Here is a 20326-nt window from a genome sequence, read left to right as displayed (position 1 = left end):
TATTATGGTAGCGTGGCGTCGCGATTGGAGAGACTAGGCGTCACAACGCTCCTTATTTGCATGAAGTTAAGGGGCTCCGCTACTTTATGCAACGGGCGTTGCACGGGCGTCCAACGCAACTCGCCGCCTCTCGAAACTCCCGATAATCTTTTAAAATAAACGTTGTCGATCCAAAATAAAGACAGATTCAGCAACTGCGTGGCTTATTTCTCGCCTCAAATGTTTTCAGAAACACATTTCAGTGAACTATTTTCGTGAAATAAGAGAAGAAAGTTTCCAAACGAGCCTCCATACTGGTTCCGGTTTGAAAGCTGGGAGCAGCAGCCAACGGCGAGAAAGCTTTCGTCCAATCAGGAGCCGAGTGCCTTGTTTCTAGGGACAGCACACCAAGCGTCCAATGTTGGGAAGCGTTGCGTCCGCTCGCGATAAAAAACGCCCCTGTGGACACGTACCATTAACATCACTGGAGTTTCATACCGGAGTGAAAACAGCTCTGAACAGCAGCAGAAGGACCTGCAGTATCTCTCCTTCACACACCGTCAGTGAAGCAGCCTGTCACTGAGAGGGGTTTATGAAACCTGACAAACTGACTTAAAATAACTTTCTTCATTTATTATAAACATTTTTCTTTTCATGATCTGTTATTTCCCCCCTTAACTTTTATTAATGATACTATTGAAGTCAGAGAGAGAAGGAGAGTCTGTCTGTCAGCAACAAACACCTTTTACATCATTTATCCTCATTTCCATTCAGTCACATGAGGCTGATGATTCCTGAACGTCGGGTTTGATATGAGTTACATCATTTACATTTTCCCTTTAGTAGTGATTGCAAGCTGAAGCCTCATGAAGCTTTGAAGCTTTCCAGCAAATAGGTTCGGAAAAGGGTTCATTTCTCGAGGCTTCATGTGCACACGAAACCACCTGGTGGTCAAAGAGTGTGAAACAGGCAGATATGATCTTAACCATGTGATAAGATAAGATGAGATAAAATAAGATAATCCTTTATTACAGTTTTTCTCGATTGTTTACACACATTTTCTGAAAGCATGCCTCATACTCTCAGAACTCTACACACAAATCAAAAAACACACACACAATGGGCAAAACCCCTCAATTCTCCTGCAAAATGAAACTTTACATTCAAAACAATGTTATTTCTTCTCAAAATGGTATTTTGTTTTCAAATGACACACACAAACCATCATATGAATAGACATTTATAAGAACCAGTTGAACACTGATGTGCTCAATGTAAAACACTATGATGAATGGAAAACACTTCTTCTCCATTCATCATAATGACTTAGGCCTTTTTTTTGTTCAGTGTTACACTTACTACAGACAGTACATACATAAGTGTGTTGTAAAATATTTTAGAATATTGTTTTTATACTCAGAACACACAAATACACGGTAACAAATATATTTTATTTTCCCCACAAAAACAATGTACACAGTGAACATCCCAACCAACACAAAGTTGCACATACAGCGGTCTACATACAAAACAACTGAAGAATTTACTGTATACAGTTACAGTAAAAAAAATGAAAAAAAAAACTATGCTGCATCCTCTCTTCTGTTTCGGTCTGGCCACAGCACCTCATCCACATCACAAGCAATGTTTTCCCTGGCCAAGCAGCGGGGGAAATATCGCTTAGCATGTCGAATCCAGCCATGAAAAGCATCAACTGATTGCTAATTGTAACACTGTGTGACAGGTGTTTGCCCATGTGATGAGTCAGTGTGCATAGTAGGGCAATTGACTTTATAATTTTGAATGACAGTGTGTTCCTTTTGAAAACAAGATTTTCTTCATGAAAATTGTGCCAAATGCAGAGAATTGTGTGTAGTGTTTTGAAAAAAGTGTGTTTTAGAACTGCAATTTGAGTGTAAAGCAGGAATTGTGCTTGTAGTTTAGCAGAATTGGTTCAGGGGGTTGGTGCATGAGTTACATGTTGTGGTCATTGTGTGTCAAGTACCAGTATTTGTGTGTAAACAATTGAGAAAAACTGTAATCCCGCAGGGGGAAATTTGCAGTGTACAGCAGCAAAGGGGATAGTGCAAAAAACAAGATGCATCAGCTAACACAGTAAAAAAGAGCTAAACAAAGTGTAACAAAATATGAACCCATAGAAGGAAGTATAAAAATAGGTGCAGTATATACAGTATTGACAATAAACAAGACTATTAACAAAATTGCATAAGTGGAAAATGATATTGCACAGTGAGATAAATGAATGAATTAATGAATGAATGAATGAATGAAATTCCACCTGAAAATATCAGGTTATTGTCAGTTTTTGGTGTGTAAGTGTAAGTGGTCTACTGGGAGCAGTGCTGGTTGTGGTCTACTGGGACCACAGATCTGTGATATACTGTATTTTGCGCCAGCAAAGGCTGTTGGGAATGACTATAAGTAATGAAAGAAATATATATTACCATGTAATCAATTTATATCTATATAATATATAATATAATGTATATTTTCTAGTAAGTTTATTATGAGTATATTACATGTATAATGAGTTGTAATTGTTTTATTCATCTTAAGTGTATAAACCAATCCTTTGGTCAATAATTGTATTGTAGTGTAGTGTAATATAATATAATAATGGTAGGAGGGGTAATATTAGTGTTCTGTGTCACTTCTTAAAAGTGGCATTGGTTCAACCAGTGAAGATCTGAACCACTTCCTGAACCAGTGATGCCCTATGGCCGGGCAGCGAGGCTTCGGACGTCATCAATGACGTCATTAGTCTAAAACGATACAAGCCTCGATACGCGCATCGCGGAAAACTTCCTGGATTACTCGACACACGCTCCGAAGCCTCGGTACAGCACGTAACATCACTAAGTGAAGGTGTCAATAAATAAATAATTAATAAGGTCTATGATTCTAAATTAGAAAAGTTCTGATCAGTCAGGAATAGACGTGGTTTTAAATATTAATAACTATTACAGACTGGGCTAACACACTAGAAGTCTGATTCTCCTTTACAATAATTCACCAGCTACATGTTTACAATCAGGCAGGCAAACTCATTAAAATACATAATAATTAAGATCAGCGTATATGATGGAATAGTGTCATTAGAATGTATCACAGGTCACCAAAATTGGGCTTTTATAAAAAGAAATTCTCCGAGGGGGGGATGCCCCCGGACCCCCCTAGCTGGCTACTGTTTCCCCATAGCTGGCTACTCTTTCCCCTGGCTGGCTACTCCATATCCTTGTGGATGGCCCTGATTGGGGCCTCAACAAAATAAAAGCCAGGGTACAGAGAGATCAAGAAAATGAAAGGATCCGAGAGGCAATGAACACATTTTTGGAGAAGCAGCAGGTATGACAGGCGAAGCTGAACGTACAAAGATGAGGAGCTATAGGCAGACTAGCAAATAAATCCCACTAGCAGGCTCAGTTTTAAAGTTGGAGTAAAGATACTGGTATCATATGAAACTGGACGACCTGGAATCAGGTTGGTTGAGGGGCCCAATTTGGAAAATCTGTCCCCCTGTCCATAATTCCTAATGGCTGACCTGATTCATGTTACATCAAATTATCTATAACATTATCAGAGAGTTTTATATTTCACTACTCCAAAGCTTACAGACATTCAAATTACATATAGTGTAGTTCTTATATAAACTTAAAATACAGTACTATGGAAAAAACAATCAACACAACAGGAATATAATAAACACAGTGATTACATGTAAGTTATAAAAAATCAACACTGATCAAAATCTATTTTAATAAATCATGTGATACTGAACTATAGTAATAACATTTGAACATGTCCACAGTAGATGTTGTTTAAAGGACTAGTGTTATTGAATGATTCAGCCTGTTTAGTACAGATTGAGTGTACTACTGCTGACAGTTTTTCAGAGCAAATGAGTAGATTTTTAGATAGTTTTTAAAAAAAAAGCTTTTGTCTTCCATTAAATGTACTTAAGTCTAAAGCTTGCAGACACTTGTTGAAACCTGCCTTTAAAGGATACAGCTCAATCAATCTGTGTGTGCAGATTTTTTTAGGTAATGCAATACCTACATTTATTTCTGGATTTAGAACCAGTGATGTTCAAAACACTATGGCTCTTGCAGGTTTTCCAGAAACTCCTCTATTTCTCTACACATTCGGTTCCTGCCTTTGGCTTTAATCTTCTTCAGAGTTGTGATGCTGTCCCAACGAAAGAAGGATTGTTGCGGTATCGCTGCCGCCTTCATGTGATATCGTATTGAACTTTGGGGCTCCCGTCGATCATAGTATAAATATTTTGCATAGTAGTTGTAAAGGACCTGCTTCTCTGGAGGTTCCAGGTCCCTTTCTAGCAGTTCCTGATACATCTGCTCAGCTTTAGCCTGGCCGTGATTGGATTTTGCATATATATTTGCGAGAGCTATTTCCTTCATAAGTGAAGAATGAGGGTAAAGAGAAATCACCTCCTCATGGAGAGTGATTGCTCTGTCTATCATGCTTTGCTTTGGGCGATTGTCACTAAAAAAAATGATCTTCCATTTGTAGCAGAGTGCAGCACATCTCTTCAGATAACGCTCATCTGGATGGTTTTCCAGAGCCTCCTCTGCCAATTCAATGGCCTCATCAATATAATCATATTTTCTGTAAAACACTTATTAATGGTTTCATACCACTGTAGCTGCTGACGGGATTTCTCAAAACCTTTCTGGCTAACTCTCGTGCTTCATCTTCAATTCTCTCTCCTTTCTTAGCACATTGCTCAAGGTAGTAAGCAGCGAGGTACAAGTTCTCTGGATCCTGTTCCTTGGCGATTCTCACTTTCTCCAACATGTCAGCCTCCAGCCCCGTGTTGCTGTGTTTAAAAGCTCTCGTTAACACTAAGACGTGGCTGGTGTTCCACTCCACCATGTCCGGCTGCATCTTGATGGCTCTCTGGAAGTAATCTGCAGCCAGATTTCTGTCTCTGCTGTACTTCATCAGGGTCCAGGCTTTTTCAGCGTAGATCTCTGGATGGAGCTCGTCCTGGGATGGAGATGGGTATTTATTCATCAGGGCATCGATCTTTGTCAGGTAAGCCTGACTCTCTGCTTGGTCTCCCAGGTGGTGGTTCAGCCAAGCCAGGTTCCCGTAGTTCACCACTAACCAGGGACCCTCATCTGCATTTCTCATCTGGCGGAAGGCCTCTGCAGCCTTGTTGAACAAACTCTGGGCGTCTTCAGTCAACTTCAGCTTGTATTGAATGAACCCCCGCAGGTTGTAAATGTGACCCAGCCAGCTGTTTCCCTCCTCTGTGCCGATGTCCTCCAGCTGGTAACTGAGATTGAAAAGTTTGTACCTGCTGGGGTCCAGATCCCAGGTGAAGTGGCACTGAAGGGCCTCCAGTTTGGACACCAGTGTTGTTTGACTCTGAGCAGCACTGATGGAGAGTAAAAATAACAAATATTAAAGCACATCACCAGTAGGTTAAAAGGACAGTTTGTAACTTTTTACACGTATAAATCACCCAGGTCAGTGTCCCATGCGCGCTCGTCTGTGGCTACGCTGTTCAGACAAGACTCCAACACAAACTACACGGAAGCACCAAAACTGCAAAGTTATATGTAGTGAAGCCCGTCTTGCAAAACAGTGTTGGCCGTGGTCGGAGGACGCGGGGAGACCATAGCTTTGGTTTCCAGGGCCGGAGTCTCTGCTCCTCTGCTCCTCTGCTCCTCTGCCTGCCTTCCTTCACTCAGCTTGCTCCACCTCTAGACGTTCATGCACGCACACTACACACTGCAGAAGAGTTAGTTTAGCTCTGAGAATATCTAGTGAATGCACTGGGGACGTTTGTGCAGAAATAACTGCTGCAGCTCCTCCAGACCAACAGAGGTTTCCCATGTCTTGTGAAGTGACAGGGCTCCGCAGCGAGAAACTTTATCGTCTCCGACCGGGTGCCGGTGTCTCCCTCCGGCCGCAGTCGGGAGGCTGAAGCAGGAAAAGCCAACACTAGGATCAGCATTGATTCATGAGAGACCTTCGTCTGATCAGCTAACATTACTGCCAAGCAAGTGAAATATAGAGTGATATTGTGGTTTTTAGCTGACGTGTGTAGCCTCACTGTTTTGAGCGATGCTCGTTCATGTCTATTTAGAGCGAGCAAGTGCGAGCCCGACGCTGACTTCCGCTGACTTAACGGCCACAGGTGTCACTGTTAACAAGCATTTCTGATTCTTACAAACAGTCCCTTTAGAGCAATATGCTCTTAAAGTGACAGTAGGCAGTATATTTTTGGCATAATTGGGCAAAAATTCCATAATAACCTTTCAGCATATTGTAATTCAAGTGTTCTGAGAGATAACTAGACTTCTGCACCTCCTCATAACTCTGTTTTCAGGCTTTAGAAAATCTAGCCAGTGAAGGGAGACTTTGACCAATCACATGTCATTTCAGAGAGTGAGCGTTCCTATTGGATGCGCTCTGGTCATGTGACCGGAGCTTGGCGTTCCTTCACCAAATTTCACAATGGCGGCGGCGTTACAAACTTTCTCATTTTACAGCTAAATCGTGCACTACAAGATGATTCTGAAAACATGTGAGGCGAGAAATAGGCATTAACGTAACATAATATTGATTCATATTTGATCAGCGCTGCAGTTTGACCGTTTGGTCGGAGTTCGCGAGTGATTGACAGCTGGCTCTCATAGACAGCAGCTGGATATCAGATCTCAGATCAGATCTTACTGCTTGTTTTCCTCCGGACTGTGAAATCTTGCAGATGCCGTTAGGAGCACCGGAAAACACCAGAGGCACATGATTTTTTTCAGGTTACCTGTCTCATGCACTACTGTCACGATATAGTCACGTTTTATAAAAATGTATTTTTTTAATCATATTTGCTCCAATCTCTCCTACTTCAGCTTTAATGTACGTGTGCTATGTTTGGATAACCATTGTTCATCTCATGTGGAGGAAGGGAGGAACATAGAAATGGAGTTAGGAGCATTGAATGGACAGGAAGGAAATAAGGAGGGAAAGATTTTCTTTTCTATTTGTTAGTTGCCTTCTGGAGCTGGAACACAAAATAATTTCACTACACGTTGTACTGTGTATGGTTTTATATGTGATAAATAAACGTGATTTGATTTGATAGACAGCAAGGAAATAAGGAAGAAAGGAAGGAAGGAAGGAGGGGGTGGAAATGGATTAAAGAGTATTAGAGGATAGGAAGGAAATAAGGAAGGAGTCATGAAAGAAGAGAGGATAGGAAGGAAAATAATATGGACCAACAGACGGCTGGAAAGAAAAAGTAGGCTTAAAGATAATAAGGAAAAGGAAAGTAGGTATAGAAGTAAAACTTGAAATGGGAACAGAGGACAAAGGAAGGAAAATTAGTGGATGGAAAGGAAGGAAATGGGTAAGGAAATGAGGGAAGGAATGGTTAAGAGAAGAAGTAACAGAGAGGACAAGAAGGAACAAAGGATGAAATAAAACACAAAGGGGAATGAGGTATGCAATGAATAAATAAATAAAGGAAGAAACAGAGTGAAGCAGGAGGAGAAAAATAAGGAGGGGAGGAAGAAAATACAGAAGGGAATAAGGCAAGAGATAAGAAAAATATGGCTGAAAGAGATAAGGAAGGAGGAGGCAAGTAAGGAAGGAAGAAAATGACAGAAATGGTGTGAGACACAGAGGAAAGCAAGGAAGACAGGAAGGATGTAATGGTTTAAAGATAATAGGATAGTTATAACAACAACATTTAGCATTTCTCCACCAGAATTATAATACTGGAGGTGGGATGAAACTTTCAGAAAACAATCGACTTATAATAATTGTTAAGAATAAGAAAGAAAATACAATTTTTAAAATGAATGTGGCCCTAGCTGAAAGGGAAGAATGAAGAAAGGAAAAGAACAAGAAACAAGAGAGAAAAGTAAGAAGCCTACATTATTTACTCCAACAATGATATGAAATGCAGAAGCAGCTATACTCACCTCATCATTCAGCTGTTTCCTCGACTCAGTAGTTCTCTAAATATTGGGCTGGTTTCTGCTCTTGATGCTGGATCTGGGTTCGCTGGTATAAAGTCAGTGATGTCCAACTTCTGCTTTGTTGTAAATTATGTGATGTTGTTGAGGACGCAGCGGAAATGTTCACGAAGTCGAGGCAGACTGTAGAGGAGGGGCATTTGTGTTATGTTCTGGTTAAACAAAACGTGGACCCAAAAGCAGCACACACTAGTCAAGGTGAAAGTTGAAACAATGTAAGAATTTATTAATAATAATAAATTTGAACGGTGGACAGGGCAGGGTTTCTCAGAGTCCAACGTGGCTGGGATTAAGACTGAAAGTCTTAAAGGGAGCAAGGAGTATGGGGAATGGGGTTCCAGTGTTCCTCCAGATGGTGATTCCAGTCCACTTGTGATCCGAGGGGAAACAATGATGTTGGAGAGTGAGCAGGTAGGTACAGCAGGAAGCGGAGGCAGCTGGCAGGTAAGTATACCACTAGGACAAAAAGGACAAAAACTGGATGAGCACAAAAAGGTACAAAGTGAGCAGATACAAAGTAAAAAAACTAACAAGCAAGGTTAGAGAGCCTGAATGCATAACTACCACTGTGGCGACGAAAACGATCTGGCGATGAATGGCAGGAAGACCAGGATTGATATACTGCAGAGTGTGTCTTGATTGATTGATTGGTGTCAGCTGCTCCAGCAACCACCGCCCAGGAGAGGGAGGAGGAGATGGCCACACCTCCTTACCGACGATGAGCGTCGAAGATGATGTCGCACTGATGGAACAGCCAACTCCTCTTCCTGTGCTGGGAACAGTGGAGGCTGATAACCTAATGATCCTTCAAACGGAGAAACACCAGTGGCAGAGGAGGAGAGAGAGTCGGGTGCATATTCTATCCAATTTAGGTGAGCATTCCAGGAAGTTGGATTTGAAGCGGCAACACAACGTATGGTGGACTCCAGATCCTGATTTGCTGTCCATTAGTTTGTGGGTGGGAACCAGATGACAGGCTGACAGTAGCTCCCAGAGCATGGCAAAACGACTTCCAAACCTGTGAGATGAACTAAGGACCACGGTCTGAGACGATGTCCAAAGTAATGCCATGAAGGCGGAAGACATGATTTGTCAAGAGAACAGCGGTCTCACGAGCTGAAGGAAGCTTGGGAAGACCAATGAAATGGGCGGCCTTGGAGAACCGGTCCACAATGGTAAGTATGGTGGTCATACCATCAGAAACAGGCAGACCGGTGACAAAGTCCATGCCGATGTGAGACCAAGGATGACCAGGCGTTGGTAAGGGGCGGAGCAACCCTACAGGTGGTCGATGAGAGGTTTTACCCCGGGCACAAACAGAGCAGGCGAGGACGTATTCCTTAGTGTCACTATCCATGGTGGGCCACCAGAAGTGTCGTCTGAGGAGTGACAAAGTCCGACTAATTCCTGGATGACAAGCGAACCGAGAGGCATGTCCCCACTGCAGGACCTGAGAGCGGACTGACTCTGGAACAAACAGCCGATTTGCAGGTCCTGTGCCTGGATCTGGTTCCTCTTGTTGCGCCTCCCGGACCACTGACTCAACCTCCCAGGTTAAAGCTCCCACCACCAACGATGCTGGAAAAATGGTGTCCGACCCACTCGGGGTCTCCTTTAAGGCAAACTGGCGAGACAGGGCATCAGGCTTGATGTTTTTTGAACCAGGACAGTAAGTGATGGTAAAGTTGAAGCGGCCAAAGAATAATGCCCACCGGGCCTGATGGGAATTCAGCCGTTTAGCTGACTGGATGTAGGCAAGATTCTTGTGGTCAGTCCACACGATGAAAGGGGTCTCTGACCCTTCCAGCCAGTGTCTCCACTCCTCCAGAGCCAACTTCACCGCCAATAGTTCCCGGTTACCCACATCATAGTTGCTTTCTGCTGGAGACAGGCGTCGAGAGAAGAAAGCACATGGGTGCAATTTCTGATCAGGTTTGGAGTGTTGAGAGAGAACAGCCCCCACCCCAATGTCTGAAGCATCAACTTCAACCACAAACTGTAGAGAAGAGTCAGGTTGCACCAGAATTGGTGCGGAAGTGAAGCGGTCCTTTAATAAGGCGAAAGCCTGATCTGCCTCAGGAGATCACCGGAAAGGAACAGCAGGAGAGGTGAGTTTGGTCAAGGGAGCAGCAATTCTGCTGTAATCCCGGATAAACCGGCGATAAAAGTTGGCGAACCCAAGGAACCGTTGTAAAAGCTTCCTGGAGGAGGGTTCGGGCCACTCTGCCACCACTTTAATCTTTTCCGGGTCCGTCTTCACCTGCCCATGCTCGATGATGTAGCCGAGAAATCCAATGGAGCTGACATGAAACTCACATTTTTCAGCTTTCACGAACAATTTGTTCTCCAACAGTCTTTGGAGTACTTGGCGGACATGATGTTGATGTTCTGAGAGATCACGGGAATAAATCAAAATGTCATCAAGGTAGATAAAGACAAAGCGGTTCAAAAAATCCCTCAAAACATCGTTCACCAAAGCTTGGAAAACTGCAGGTGCGTTGGTTAGTCCGAAAGGCATTACCAGGTATTTGAAGTGGCCCAGTGGTGTATTGAATGCCGTCTTCCATTCGTCTCCCTCACAAATTCCTACCAGATGGTATGCGTTCCTTAGGTCCAGTTTGCTGAAGATGGTGGCTCCCTGTAGTGGTTCAAAGGAAGAACTGATTAACGGCAGAGGATACGTATTTTTGACAGTGATGTTGTTTAAGCCCCGAAAATCAATACATGGACGGAGAGTCTTATCCTTCTTGCTGACAAAGAAAAATCCTGCCCCTAGAGGTGACGAGGATGCTCTGATAATGCCAGCAGCCAGTGAGTCATTAATGTATTTCTCCATCGTCTCTCTCTCTGGCAGTGACAAGTTATAAAGGCGACTCGAGGGTAAGGTGGTAACAGGTAGCAACTCGATAGCACAATCGTAAGGACGATGGGGTGGCAAAGAGAGAGCTCTCTCTTTACTGAATACCTCACTGAGGTCATGATACTCTGCAGGCACAACCGACAGATCAGGAGGAGCAGACTTTGGAGGAGCAACACTGACCTCTACCGGAGGCAATGCGGACTGCAGGCATGATGAATGACAGAAACTACTCCATTCAATGATCTTACTTGTGGTCCAGTCAATGTGAGGGTTATGTTGCTTCAGCCACGGATGTCTGAGAACTAGAGGAGTCTTAGGGGCTGAAAAAACAAAAAACTGAATTAACTCACAGTGGTTACCAGACAGAATAAGGAGCAAAAGGCTCAGTACGGTGAGTGACAAGAGCTAAGGATTTGCCATCTAATGCCCAAACTCTGACTGGAGAATCTAGAGGTTCAGTTCTGATGCCTGCCTGAGAAACCACTTCTGTGTCCAAAAAACTCTGCTCAGCACCGGAGTCAATTAAAGCTAATAATGGCAAAGACAGCTGATTATGACAAAGTCTGGCTGGGATCTGAGTTCTGGGTCTTGAATTACAGGGGGTTTCTGATGTGCTCACCAGTACCCCCACAGCTACTGGTGAGCCCTGTCTTTTGGGCGGAGCGGACAGGCAGCAAGAAAATGTCCAATTTGACCACAGTAGATGCACTCTCCCGCTCTGATGATTCTCTGGCGTTCAGCGGGAGTGAGACTAGCGTGACCAACCTGCATAGGTTCTTCAGACTGAACAGAGGTACTGGGGGTGGAGCCATGGGTATCGGGAGTACCGGGGGCAAGTCTCGCGAGAGGAGACGGAGCGGCATGGAAACTCCCGGATGTGTGGGACTTGTAGTTCTTTTCCCGGCGTCTCTCCCAAATACGATTATCTAACCTGATAGACAGATTAATCAAAACGTCAAGTGAGTCAGACTCATCACGAACAGCAATTTCATCTTTAAGTTGCTCAGACAAACCATGTAGAAAAACTCCTCGTAAAGCCTCGTCATTCCATCCGGACTCCGCTGCCAAAATCCGGAACTCGACCGAGTAATCTGCCACACTTCGCTGGTTCTGTCTCAGATTGAGCAAACGTTTAGCAGCATCTCCAACACAAACAGGGTGGTCAAAAAAGTTTTTTCAGTTCATTCATGAAATGGGCGTAGGTAAATAAACTGATTCCTCCACCTCCCAACAAAGCCTCAGCCCAGTCTAATGCTCTTCCTCTTAATAGTCCCGTAACATACGAAACCTTAGCTTCATCAGATGCGAAGGTGACAGGTTGTCGGGCAAACACCAGTGAGCACTGGAGGTGGAATCCTTTGCACTTTCCCAGATCTCCAGCATAAGTTTCAGGTGGTGCAACAGGTGATTCTCTGATTACCTGAGGCTGAGGTGGAGCGGGGGATGGGATTAATTGGCCAGTGGTAGTTTCCAAACATTTTCCAATTTGCGTGATTTGATTACCTAAAGCCTGCTGGGTATCCATAAGTCCTTGTAATAACTGGTGGTGTTGTCCTAATAAATTTCCATGGTTGGAAACTGCCTTTTGAATGGCATCTTTGTCTGCTGGGTCCATTTGTTTGGCCAGATCGTTCTGTTATGTTCTGGTTAAACAAATCGTGGACCCAAAAGCAGCACACACTAGTCAGGTTTTAAAGGTGTAACAAGAAATAATTTATTAATAATAATAAATTTAAATGGTGGACAGGGCAGGTCTCTCCAAGTCTGTTGTGGATGGAATGAAGACTTGAAAGTCTTAAAGGGGAGCGAGGAGCATGGGGAATGGAGTTCCAGTGTTCCTCCAGATGGTAATCCCAGTCCACTGTGATCCAAGAGGAAGCAATGAGGTTGGAGAGTGAGCAGGTAGGAGCAGCAGGAAGCGGAGGCAGCTGGCAGGTAGGTATACCACACTAGGGCAAAAATACAAAAACAGGATGAGCACAACAGGAACAAAGTGAGCAAGTACAAAGTCAAAAAAGGAAATCAGATTTATAAACCGTGCGTACGCATACCTGCACGCAATGTTCCCTTTATAAATCACACTCCACCTGGAAATGTGAGCACGTGGATCCGCCTCATATTCCGCCCTCTACACGCCCACATTCAACCATAAATGGTCCATGCAAAACACCTAATTAATTTTTCTGCATGTGAATGAGCCTGTTTGATCTTTACGGTAAATCACGGCAACTACCGAGAGGAAGACCGAGAAAAGGAGTTTTTCTGACACAGAGATCAAGGTGCTTGTAGTTGAGGAGGTCTCTGAACACTCGTTCCCTCTTAATTCTGTTATACACGTCATTTAGTCCTCAGTGCCGGTATATCCACCAGCACCATGCAGCATGTCACCAGTGTCACTGCAGTGTTTATATCTGTACAGCAAACAAATTCATCAATTCACAACTTGCCAAAATGATCAAGACAATCAGTAAAATCCACCACGCTGGATATCATTAGAAAAAAGAAGTTTAACAGGTGAACACAATTTATTTATTATTTAAGTTTTTATAGTGAACTTGTCCTGTATTATGATTAGGACTGATAATGATAATGAGGATATGGAGAGTAACGATTGTGTGACAGCTGTCACTGGCTTTATTTCCACACTTTGTTAATTTACACAATCCATACTGGTGAAGATGTGCCGGGTGGAGGTGACTGGTGAAGATGTGCCGGGTGGAGGTGACTGGAGGAGGCAGAGTGGCGCACCTCGGTGGCGCACTGGAGACAGTCTGATAGTTGCATCGGATAGCCGTTTTCATTTTGTCTATATGTATACTGTATCTGTCCCTATCTAATAAAACATAAATAAATTAATAAGTCATGTCATCACTGCAGCGATTTTACACAACAACTTTATGAAAACGAATATGATACTTGATGATATCTGCACACTATTAGAAGATATTATTAAAACTATTGGCGCTCTGCTCTGCCATTCTTTAATGCTATTTGATATAATCTTGGATTTCTACAACCGATGATGAAGATTTCAACAGCTGCTCCACAGCTGACTGCGAGTGTCGGTAGTCCGATCCTCTCCTTTGAGCTTCGGATGTGGAGGGACTGTGATGGTGAGACCGCGCTGATGAGATATTGAGCAGAATTTGATTTGAGTTGGCTGATATATTTTACATTTGTAAGGTGCTTGTAGAATAGTTATGTCTCAATAGCACAAATAACACTGCTTTTAAATGTTTATGATGCAGTGGATATAAGTATGAAGAGAAGTTAAATGTGTGAGAGGCATCATTATACGTATAATGACATTTAATGTCTACAGTCTGGCTTCAATTCACCACCTCACCGTCTGCGTCTCCAGTTTCCCCTGCCTCGGTGCCTCCATAATGTGCGTACGCACGGGTCAAAGTTTCCGTACCGGTGCGCACATTCTCCCGTCAAGTTTGTTTTTATAGATCACAACTATTGCGTGGGAAGTGGCGTACGCACATTTCAGGCCCCGTTTTGTGCGTACGCAACGGTTATAAATGAGACCCCAGGACATAACATGACAGGGCGTGCCTGAGGAGTTATCTGTAGCCTCCAGTACCTCCTCATTTCACTACAGAAACCATAATAAGGTGGCAGCTGGCTGGAGAAGGTCACTAGATAACAACCTACTTGCTCTTGGCTATATCGTATGTTATTTCCAGTAAATATCACAAATAAAACGTGTTTTCTGATAAAATAAAAAAGTACAAATGTAGGAAGCTAACAAGTACTACTAACCCATCGTTGAGGTGGTTACGTCTTCAGCTCCAGTCTGATCTGGAGCTCACAGCTGATATATGTTCCTGGTTTGTTTTCATGATGTAACAGAAGTGCAGATTTAACGTATTCAGTGGACAGAGAGTGTCAGATGCGCGATGCAGCGCGATAGTCAGACGCTCGCATCCAGTTAGGACACGGTGTTAGTTTATAACCTGTTTTTGTGGACATAACAACACGTGTATACGTGCGTGCGCGCCTGTGTGCATGAGTGGCAGTATGTATACACCTCTCTGTCAGTTTATTTCTTTCATGAAACATGATAATGTTAAAGATACACTTAATAAAGGATATATGAGGTGAAAAAAAATGCCCCCCTGTCAAAGCTGATTGCCCGTCCGCCCCTAATACTCTGGCGCCGACCCTGGCCAGACAGTCCATAATGCTTATCTCTATACTCCCTCCCTCATCTCCCTCCCTCTCCTCCTCCCTATGGCCGCCCGGCACAGAGAGATTGGGCCAGCCCAGTGTCAATCAAGGAAAATAAATGGGCCGATTTACCTGTTTTATGGGCCAAAAAAGAAAAGAAAAAAAAGACATACGTCGACCCAAAAAGACGTCGGCCCACCGGGAAAACGCCCGGTATGCCAGATGGCCAGTCCAGCCCTAGAGGAGGGGTATTTGAGCATAGAGTCTTGTGTTCAGTCTTAATGCACCTTGACTTTCGTTTCCCAGGAATGGAAACCTACAGCCACATCTGAATAAACTAAAACATGACTCATCAAATTTGTCATGATGTTTTTTGTTATGTTGATTGAAAGTTAGAAAGTTGTATTTCTACTTGAGGAATATGATGCCACACTTAGTGAAATATTCAAACCCAAGATGCCATATTCTTTATGACTGCACCATCTAGCGAAATATTAAGGTGACATGTGCATTATTTTATATTTATATACATTTATATATTTAGTAGCCTATATGTGGACACACTGAGCAGCGGGTATGAAGAGCCATCAGTTACCTGGACACACCTGCATTATGACTCTGCTGTTACCTACTGGTGTAACCAGGTTACTGTTGGGTTACCACTTCACACTGACAGGGAAACACTTTGAAACAAAGGCTCGTATTTGATCATTTGTCGCCTGTTCATATGTCACCTTGGAGTTATACAACTGTATGTGTGCGATGTTCATCCATGTTGACTTACAAGTTGAAAGTTGTAGTTTGATTAACGTCCATCAGCGCCCTGTGTAGTACAGTACTGCAAGATAGTGAAGCCTACATGAATTTCTTGTATAATAACCACCAAAACAAAACAACTTTAAGATTTCTTAGGGTACATAATGTATATTTATTTGTATTAATAGGCTATTGTGTACAACTGAGACACAGCTTGACATACTTTATACATACAATCAGTTGCATCTGGCAATAATATTCAGGTTACATCAAATTATCGATAATATTATCAGAGAGTTTTATATTTCACTACTCCAAAGCTTACAGACATTCAAATTACATATAGTGGAGTTCTTATATAAATTTAAAATACAGTGCTATGGAAAAAAAACAATCATCACAACAGGAATATAATAAACACAGTGATTACATGTAAGTTATGAAAAACAACACTGATCAAAATCTATTTTAATAAATCATGTGAAACTGAATTATGGTAATAACATTTGAACATGTCCACAGTGGATGTTATTTAAAGGACTAGAGTTATTGAATGATTCAGCCAGTTTAGTACAAATTGAGTGTACTACTGCTGACAGTTTTTCAGAGCAAATAAGTAGATTTTTAGATAGTTTTTAAAAAAAAAGTTTTTGTCTTCCATTAAATGTACTTAAGTCTAAAAACGTGCAGGCACTTGTTGAAACCTGCCTTTAAAGGATACAGCTCAATCAATAAGTACGTACAGATTATTTTAGGTAATGAAATACCTACATTTTGTTCTTGATTTAGAACCAGTGATGTTCAAACGCTATGGTTTTTGCAGGTTTGCCAGAAACTCCTCTATTTCTCTACACATTGGGTTCCTGCCTTTGGCTGTAATCTTCTGCAGAGTTGTGATGCTGCTCTCATGACAGAAGGATTGTTGCGGTATCGCTGCCGCCTTCATGTGATATCGTATTGAACTTCGTACCTCATTTCGATCGAAGAATAAATATTTAGCGTAGTGGTTGTAAAGGACCTGCTTCTCTCGAGGTTCCAGATCCCTTTCTAGCAGTTGCCGATACATCTGCTCAGCTTTAGTCTGGCTTTGATTGAATTTTGCATACATAAATGCGAGATCTATTTCCTTCATAAGTGAAGAATGAGGGTAAAGAGAAATGACCTCCTCATGGAGACTGATTGCTCTGTCTATCATGCTTTGCTTTGGGCGACTGTCCCTGAAAAGCATGATCCACCATTTGTAACAGAGTGCAGCACATCTCTTCAGATAACGCTCATCTGGATGGTTTTCCAGAGCCTCCTCTGCCAATTCAATGGCCTCATCAATAGAAACATAGTTTCTGTAAACACTTATTAATGATTTCATACCATTGTAGCTGCTGACGGGATTTCTCAAAACCTTTCTGGCTAACTCTCGTGCTTCATCTTCAATTCTCTCTCCTTTCTTAGCACATTGCTCAAGGTAGTAAACAGCGAGGTACAAGTTCTCTGGATCCTGTTCCTTGGCGATTCTCACTTTCTCCAACATGTCAGCCTCCAGCTCCGTGTTGCTGTCTTTAAAAGCTCTCTCTAACACTAAGACGTGGCTGGTGTTCCACTCCACCATGTCCGGCTGCATCTTGATGGCTCTCTGGAAGTAATCTGCAGCCAGCTTTTTGTCTCTGCTGTACTTCATCAGGGTCCAGGCTTTTTCAGCGTAGACCTCTGGATGGAGCTCGTCCTGGGATGGAGATGGGTATTTATTCATCAGGGCGTCGATCTTTGTCAGGTAAGCCTGACTCTCTGCTTGGTCTCCCAGGTGGTGGTTCAGCCAAGCCAGGTTCCCGTAGTTCACCACTAACCAGGGACCCTCATCTGCACTTCTCATCTGGCGGAAGGCCTCTGCAGCCTTGTTGAACAAACTCTGGGCGTCTTCAGTCAACCCCAGCTTGTATTGAACGAACCCCCACAGGTTGTAAATGTGACCCAGCCAGCAGTTTCCCTCCTCTGTGCCGATGTCCTCCAGCTGGTCCCTGAGATGGAAAAGTTTGTTCCTGCTGGGGTCCAGATCCCAGGTGAAGTGGCACTGCAGGGCCTCCAGTTTGGACACCAGTGTTGTTTGACTCTGAGCAGCACTGATGGAGAGTAAAAATAACAAATATTAAAACACATCATCATTATATTAATATAATATGCTCTTAATGTACGTGTGCTATGTTTGGATAACCATTGTTCATCTCATGTGGCGGAAGGGAGGAACATAGAAATGGAGTTAGGAGCATTGAATGGACAGGAAGGAAATAAGGAGGGAACGATTTCCTTTTCTATTTGTTAGTTGCCTTCTGGAGCTGGAAAACAAAATAATTTCACTACACGTTGTACTGTGTATGGTTGTATACAGTATGTGACAAATAAACGTGATTTGATTTAATAGACAGCAAGGAAATAAGGAAGAAAGGAAGGAAGGAATGGAGGGGGGTGGAAATGGATTAAAGAGTATTAGAGGATAGGAAGGAAATAAGGAAGGAGTCATGAAAGAAGAGAGGATAGGAAGGAAAAGAATATGGACCAACAGACGGCTGGAAAGAAAAAGTTGGCTTCAAGATAATAAGGAAAAGCAAAGTACATAAAGAAGTAAAACTTGAAATGGGAACAGAGGACAAAGGAAGGAAAATTAGTGGATGGAAAGGAAGGAAATGGGTAAGGAAATGAGGGAAGGAATGGATAAGAGAAGAAGTAACAGAGAGGATAAAAACATGGAGGACAGGAAGGAACAAAGGATGAAAGAAAACACAAAGGGGAATGAGGTATGCAGTGAATAAATAAATAAAGGAAGAAAAAGAGTGAGGCAGGAGAAGAAAAAGAAGGAGGGGAGGAAGAAAAGACAAAAGGGAATAATGCAAGAGATAAGAAAAAGATGGCTGAAAGAGGTAAGGAAGGAGGAGGCGAGTAAGGAAGGAAGAAAATGACAGAAATGGTGTGAGACAGAGGAAAGCAAGGAAGACAGGAAGGATGAAATGGTTTAATGATAATAGGATAATAATAACAACAACAACAACTGTAAGAGCCAAAAAATGATGCTGACACATACTGAGGTTGTGGTGTAATTCACTGTTAGGAACACTAGGTGGCGCTGTGTTAATTGATTGACCCAGCCACGGGTATATAGGTAGGAAGTGTTGTGTTGATGTCAGGGTTTAGCCCAGAAGGGCAAAGGGTTTTTGACCGCAGTGACGCTGATTTGGTTGCCGTGTTGTGTTGTTTGGCTTGTTGTTATGGAAACCGGACTTTCTTCTTTATTACACTATCATGAATAAATGAATTGTTATTCCGAAACCAATGAGCGGCCTGAGGATCGGTTTTGTTCAGCACAACATGCAGCTAAAGGTAACGTCAACAGCGAAAAGCGCGTCAGTCCAGGGCTAATCACCTCAGTAGCTAAAGTAATAGACTTAGCTCCTACATTTAGTCAAAAACCAGCTCCAGTTGGAACTTCGTTGAAACTGCGTAACGTTTGGAACTCAACGGAGGCGACGCGGGAGGACGAGGAGAGCTGCCGGTGTGGATTTCGGCTTCGTTTGGAGGACGTATGCAGCCATCCATGGGTGGTAGGACGGAGGAGCTACGGAGCTAATGCTAAAGCCGGCTGTGGAGCATCGGACCACCGCAGAACTGCAAAGCGCCCGACGCGGAGGTATGGTAGCGCTACACTGTTTAATGGCCATTTAAAGTGTGTGCACACATATGAGGGAGGAAATCCAATGCACTGGTTGCCGAAACAGGCAGACTTTGGACTTTGCGCTGACTGTTTGTTGCATTGACTGTCGCGGCGAACTGTTAAGTGTCTGACTGTTTATCATGGAGAATCGTGAAGCGGCGTTTTAGCAGCAGGAGAGGACAAGTGGAGCACCTGAGGTCAGACAATGGTACCAACTTCATTGGGGCAGAAAGAGAGCTGAAGGAGGCCCTTGCTGCTTTGAATCAGGACAGGATTCAAGGAGCTCTGTCATGGAAACCGGCCTTTCTTCTTTATTGCACTATCATGAATAAACTTTCAGAAAACAATTGATTTATAATAATTGTTAAGAATAAGAACGAAAATACAATTTTTAAAATGCATGTGGCCCTAGCTGAAAGGGAAGAATGAAGAAAGGAAAAGAACAAGAAACAAGAGAGAAAAGTAAGAAGCCTACATTATTTACTCTAACAATGATATGAAATGCAGAAGCAGCTACTCACCTCATCATTCAGCTGTTTCCTCGACTCAGTAGTTCTCTAAATATTGGGCTGGTTTTTGCTCTTGATGCTGGATTTGGGTTCGCTGGTATAAAGTCAGTGATGTCCAACTTCTGCTTTGTTGTAAATTATGGGATGTTGTTGAGGACGCAGCTTTAAATGCTCTCACTGAAGTCGAAGCAAAGCGAAGAGGAGGGGCATTTCCGTGTAAAGCCTTTTGTTTTGTCTTAATGCACCTTGACTTTCGTTTCCCAGGAATGTAAACCTACAGCCACATCTGAATAAACAAAAAAATGACTCATCAAATTTT

The 20326-nt window shown here is 42.9% G+C and overlaps 3 protein-coding genes and 1 pseudogene across 5 annotated transcripts in view; all 4 read right to left on the bottom strand.

Annotated features, from left to right (window-relative positions):
- The window catches only part of LOC119488347 (interferon-induced protein with tetratricopeptide repeats 1-like), a 168353-nt gene that overhangs the window by 86128 nt on the left and 61899 nt on the right, over positions 1–20326 (bottom strand). The window lies entirely within an intron of this gene.
- The window catches only part of LOC119488352 (interferon-induced protein with tetratricopeptide repeats 1-like), a 202786-nt gene that overhangs the window by 124485 nt on the left and 57975 nt on the right, over positions 1–20326 (bottom strand). The window lies entirely within an intron of this gene.
- On the bottom strand, positions 3803–8081 carry LOC119488346 (annotated as a pseudogene).
- LOC119488337 (interferon-induced protein with tetratricopeptide repeats 1-like) lies at positions 15950–20164 on the bottom strand. The gene is made up of 2 exons (XM_037769907.1): positions 20020–20164; positions 15950–17915 (listed from the first exon to the last, which is right to left on the bottom strand). Exons 1-2 carry the CDS (start codon positions 20025–20027, stop codon positions 16610–16612), a joined length of 1314 nt encoding a protein of 437 aa, XP_037625835.1. The 5' UTR covers positions 20028–20164; the 3' UTR covers positions 15950–16609.

Source organism: Sebastes umbrosus, chromosome 5 (assembly GCF_015220745.1).
Source record: "Sebastes umbrosus isolate fSebUmb1 chromosome 5, fSebUmb1.pri, whole genome shotgun sequence".
Lineage (NCBI taxonomy): Eukaryota > Metazoa > Chordata > Actinopteri > Perciformes > Sebastidae > Sebastes > Sebastes umbrosus.
The sequence above is the reverse complement of the archived record's forward strand: the minus strand, read 5'-3'. Positions and strand labels throughout refer to the sequence as shown.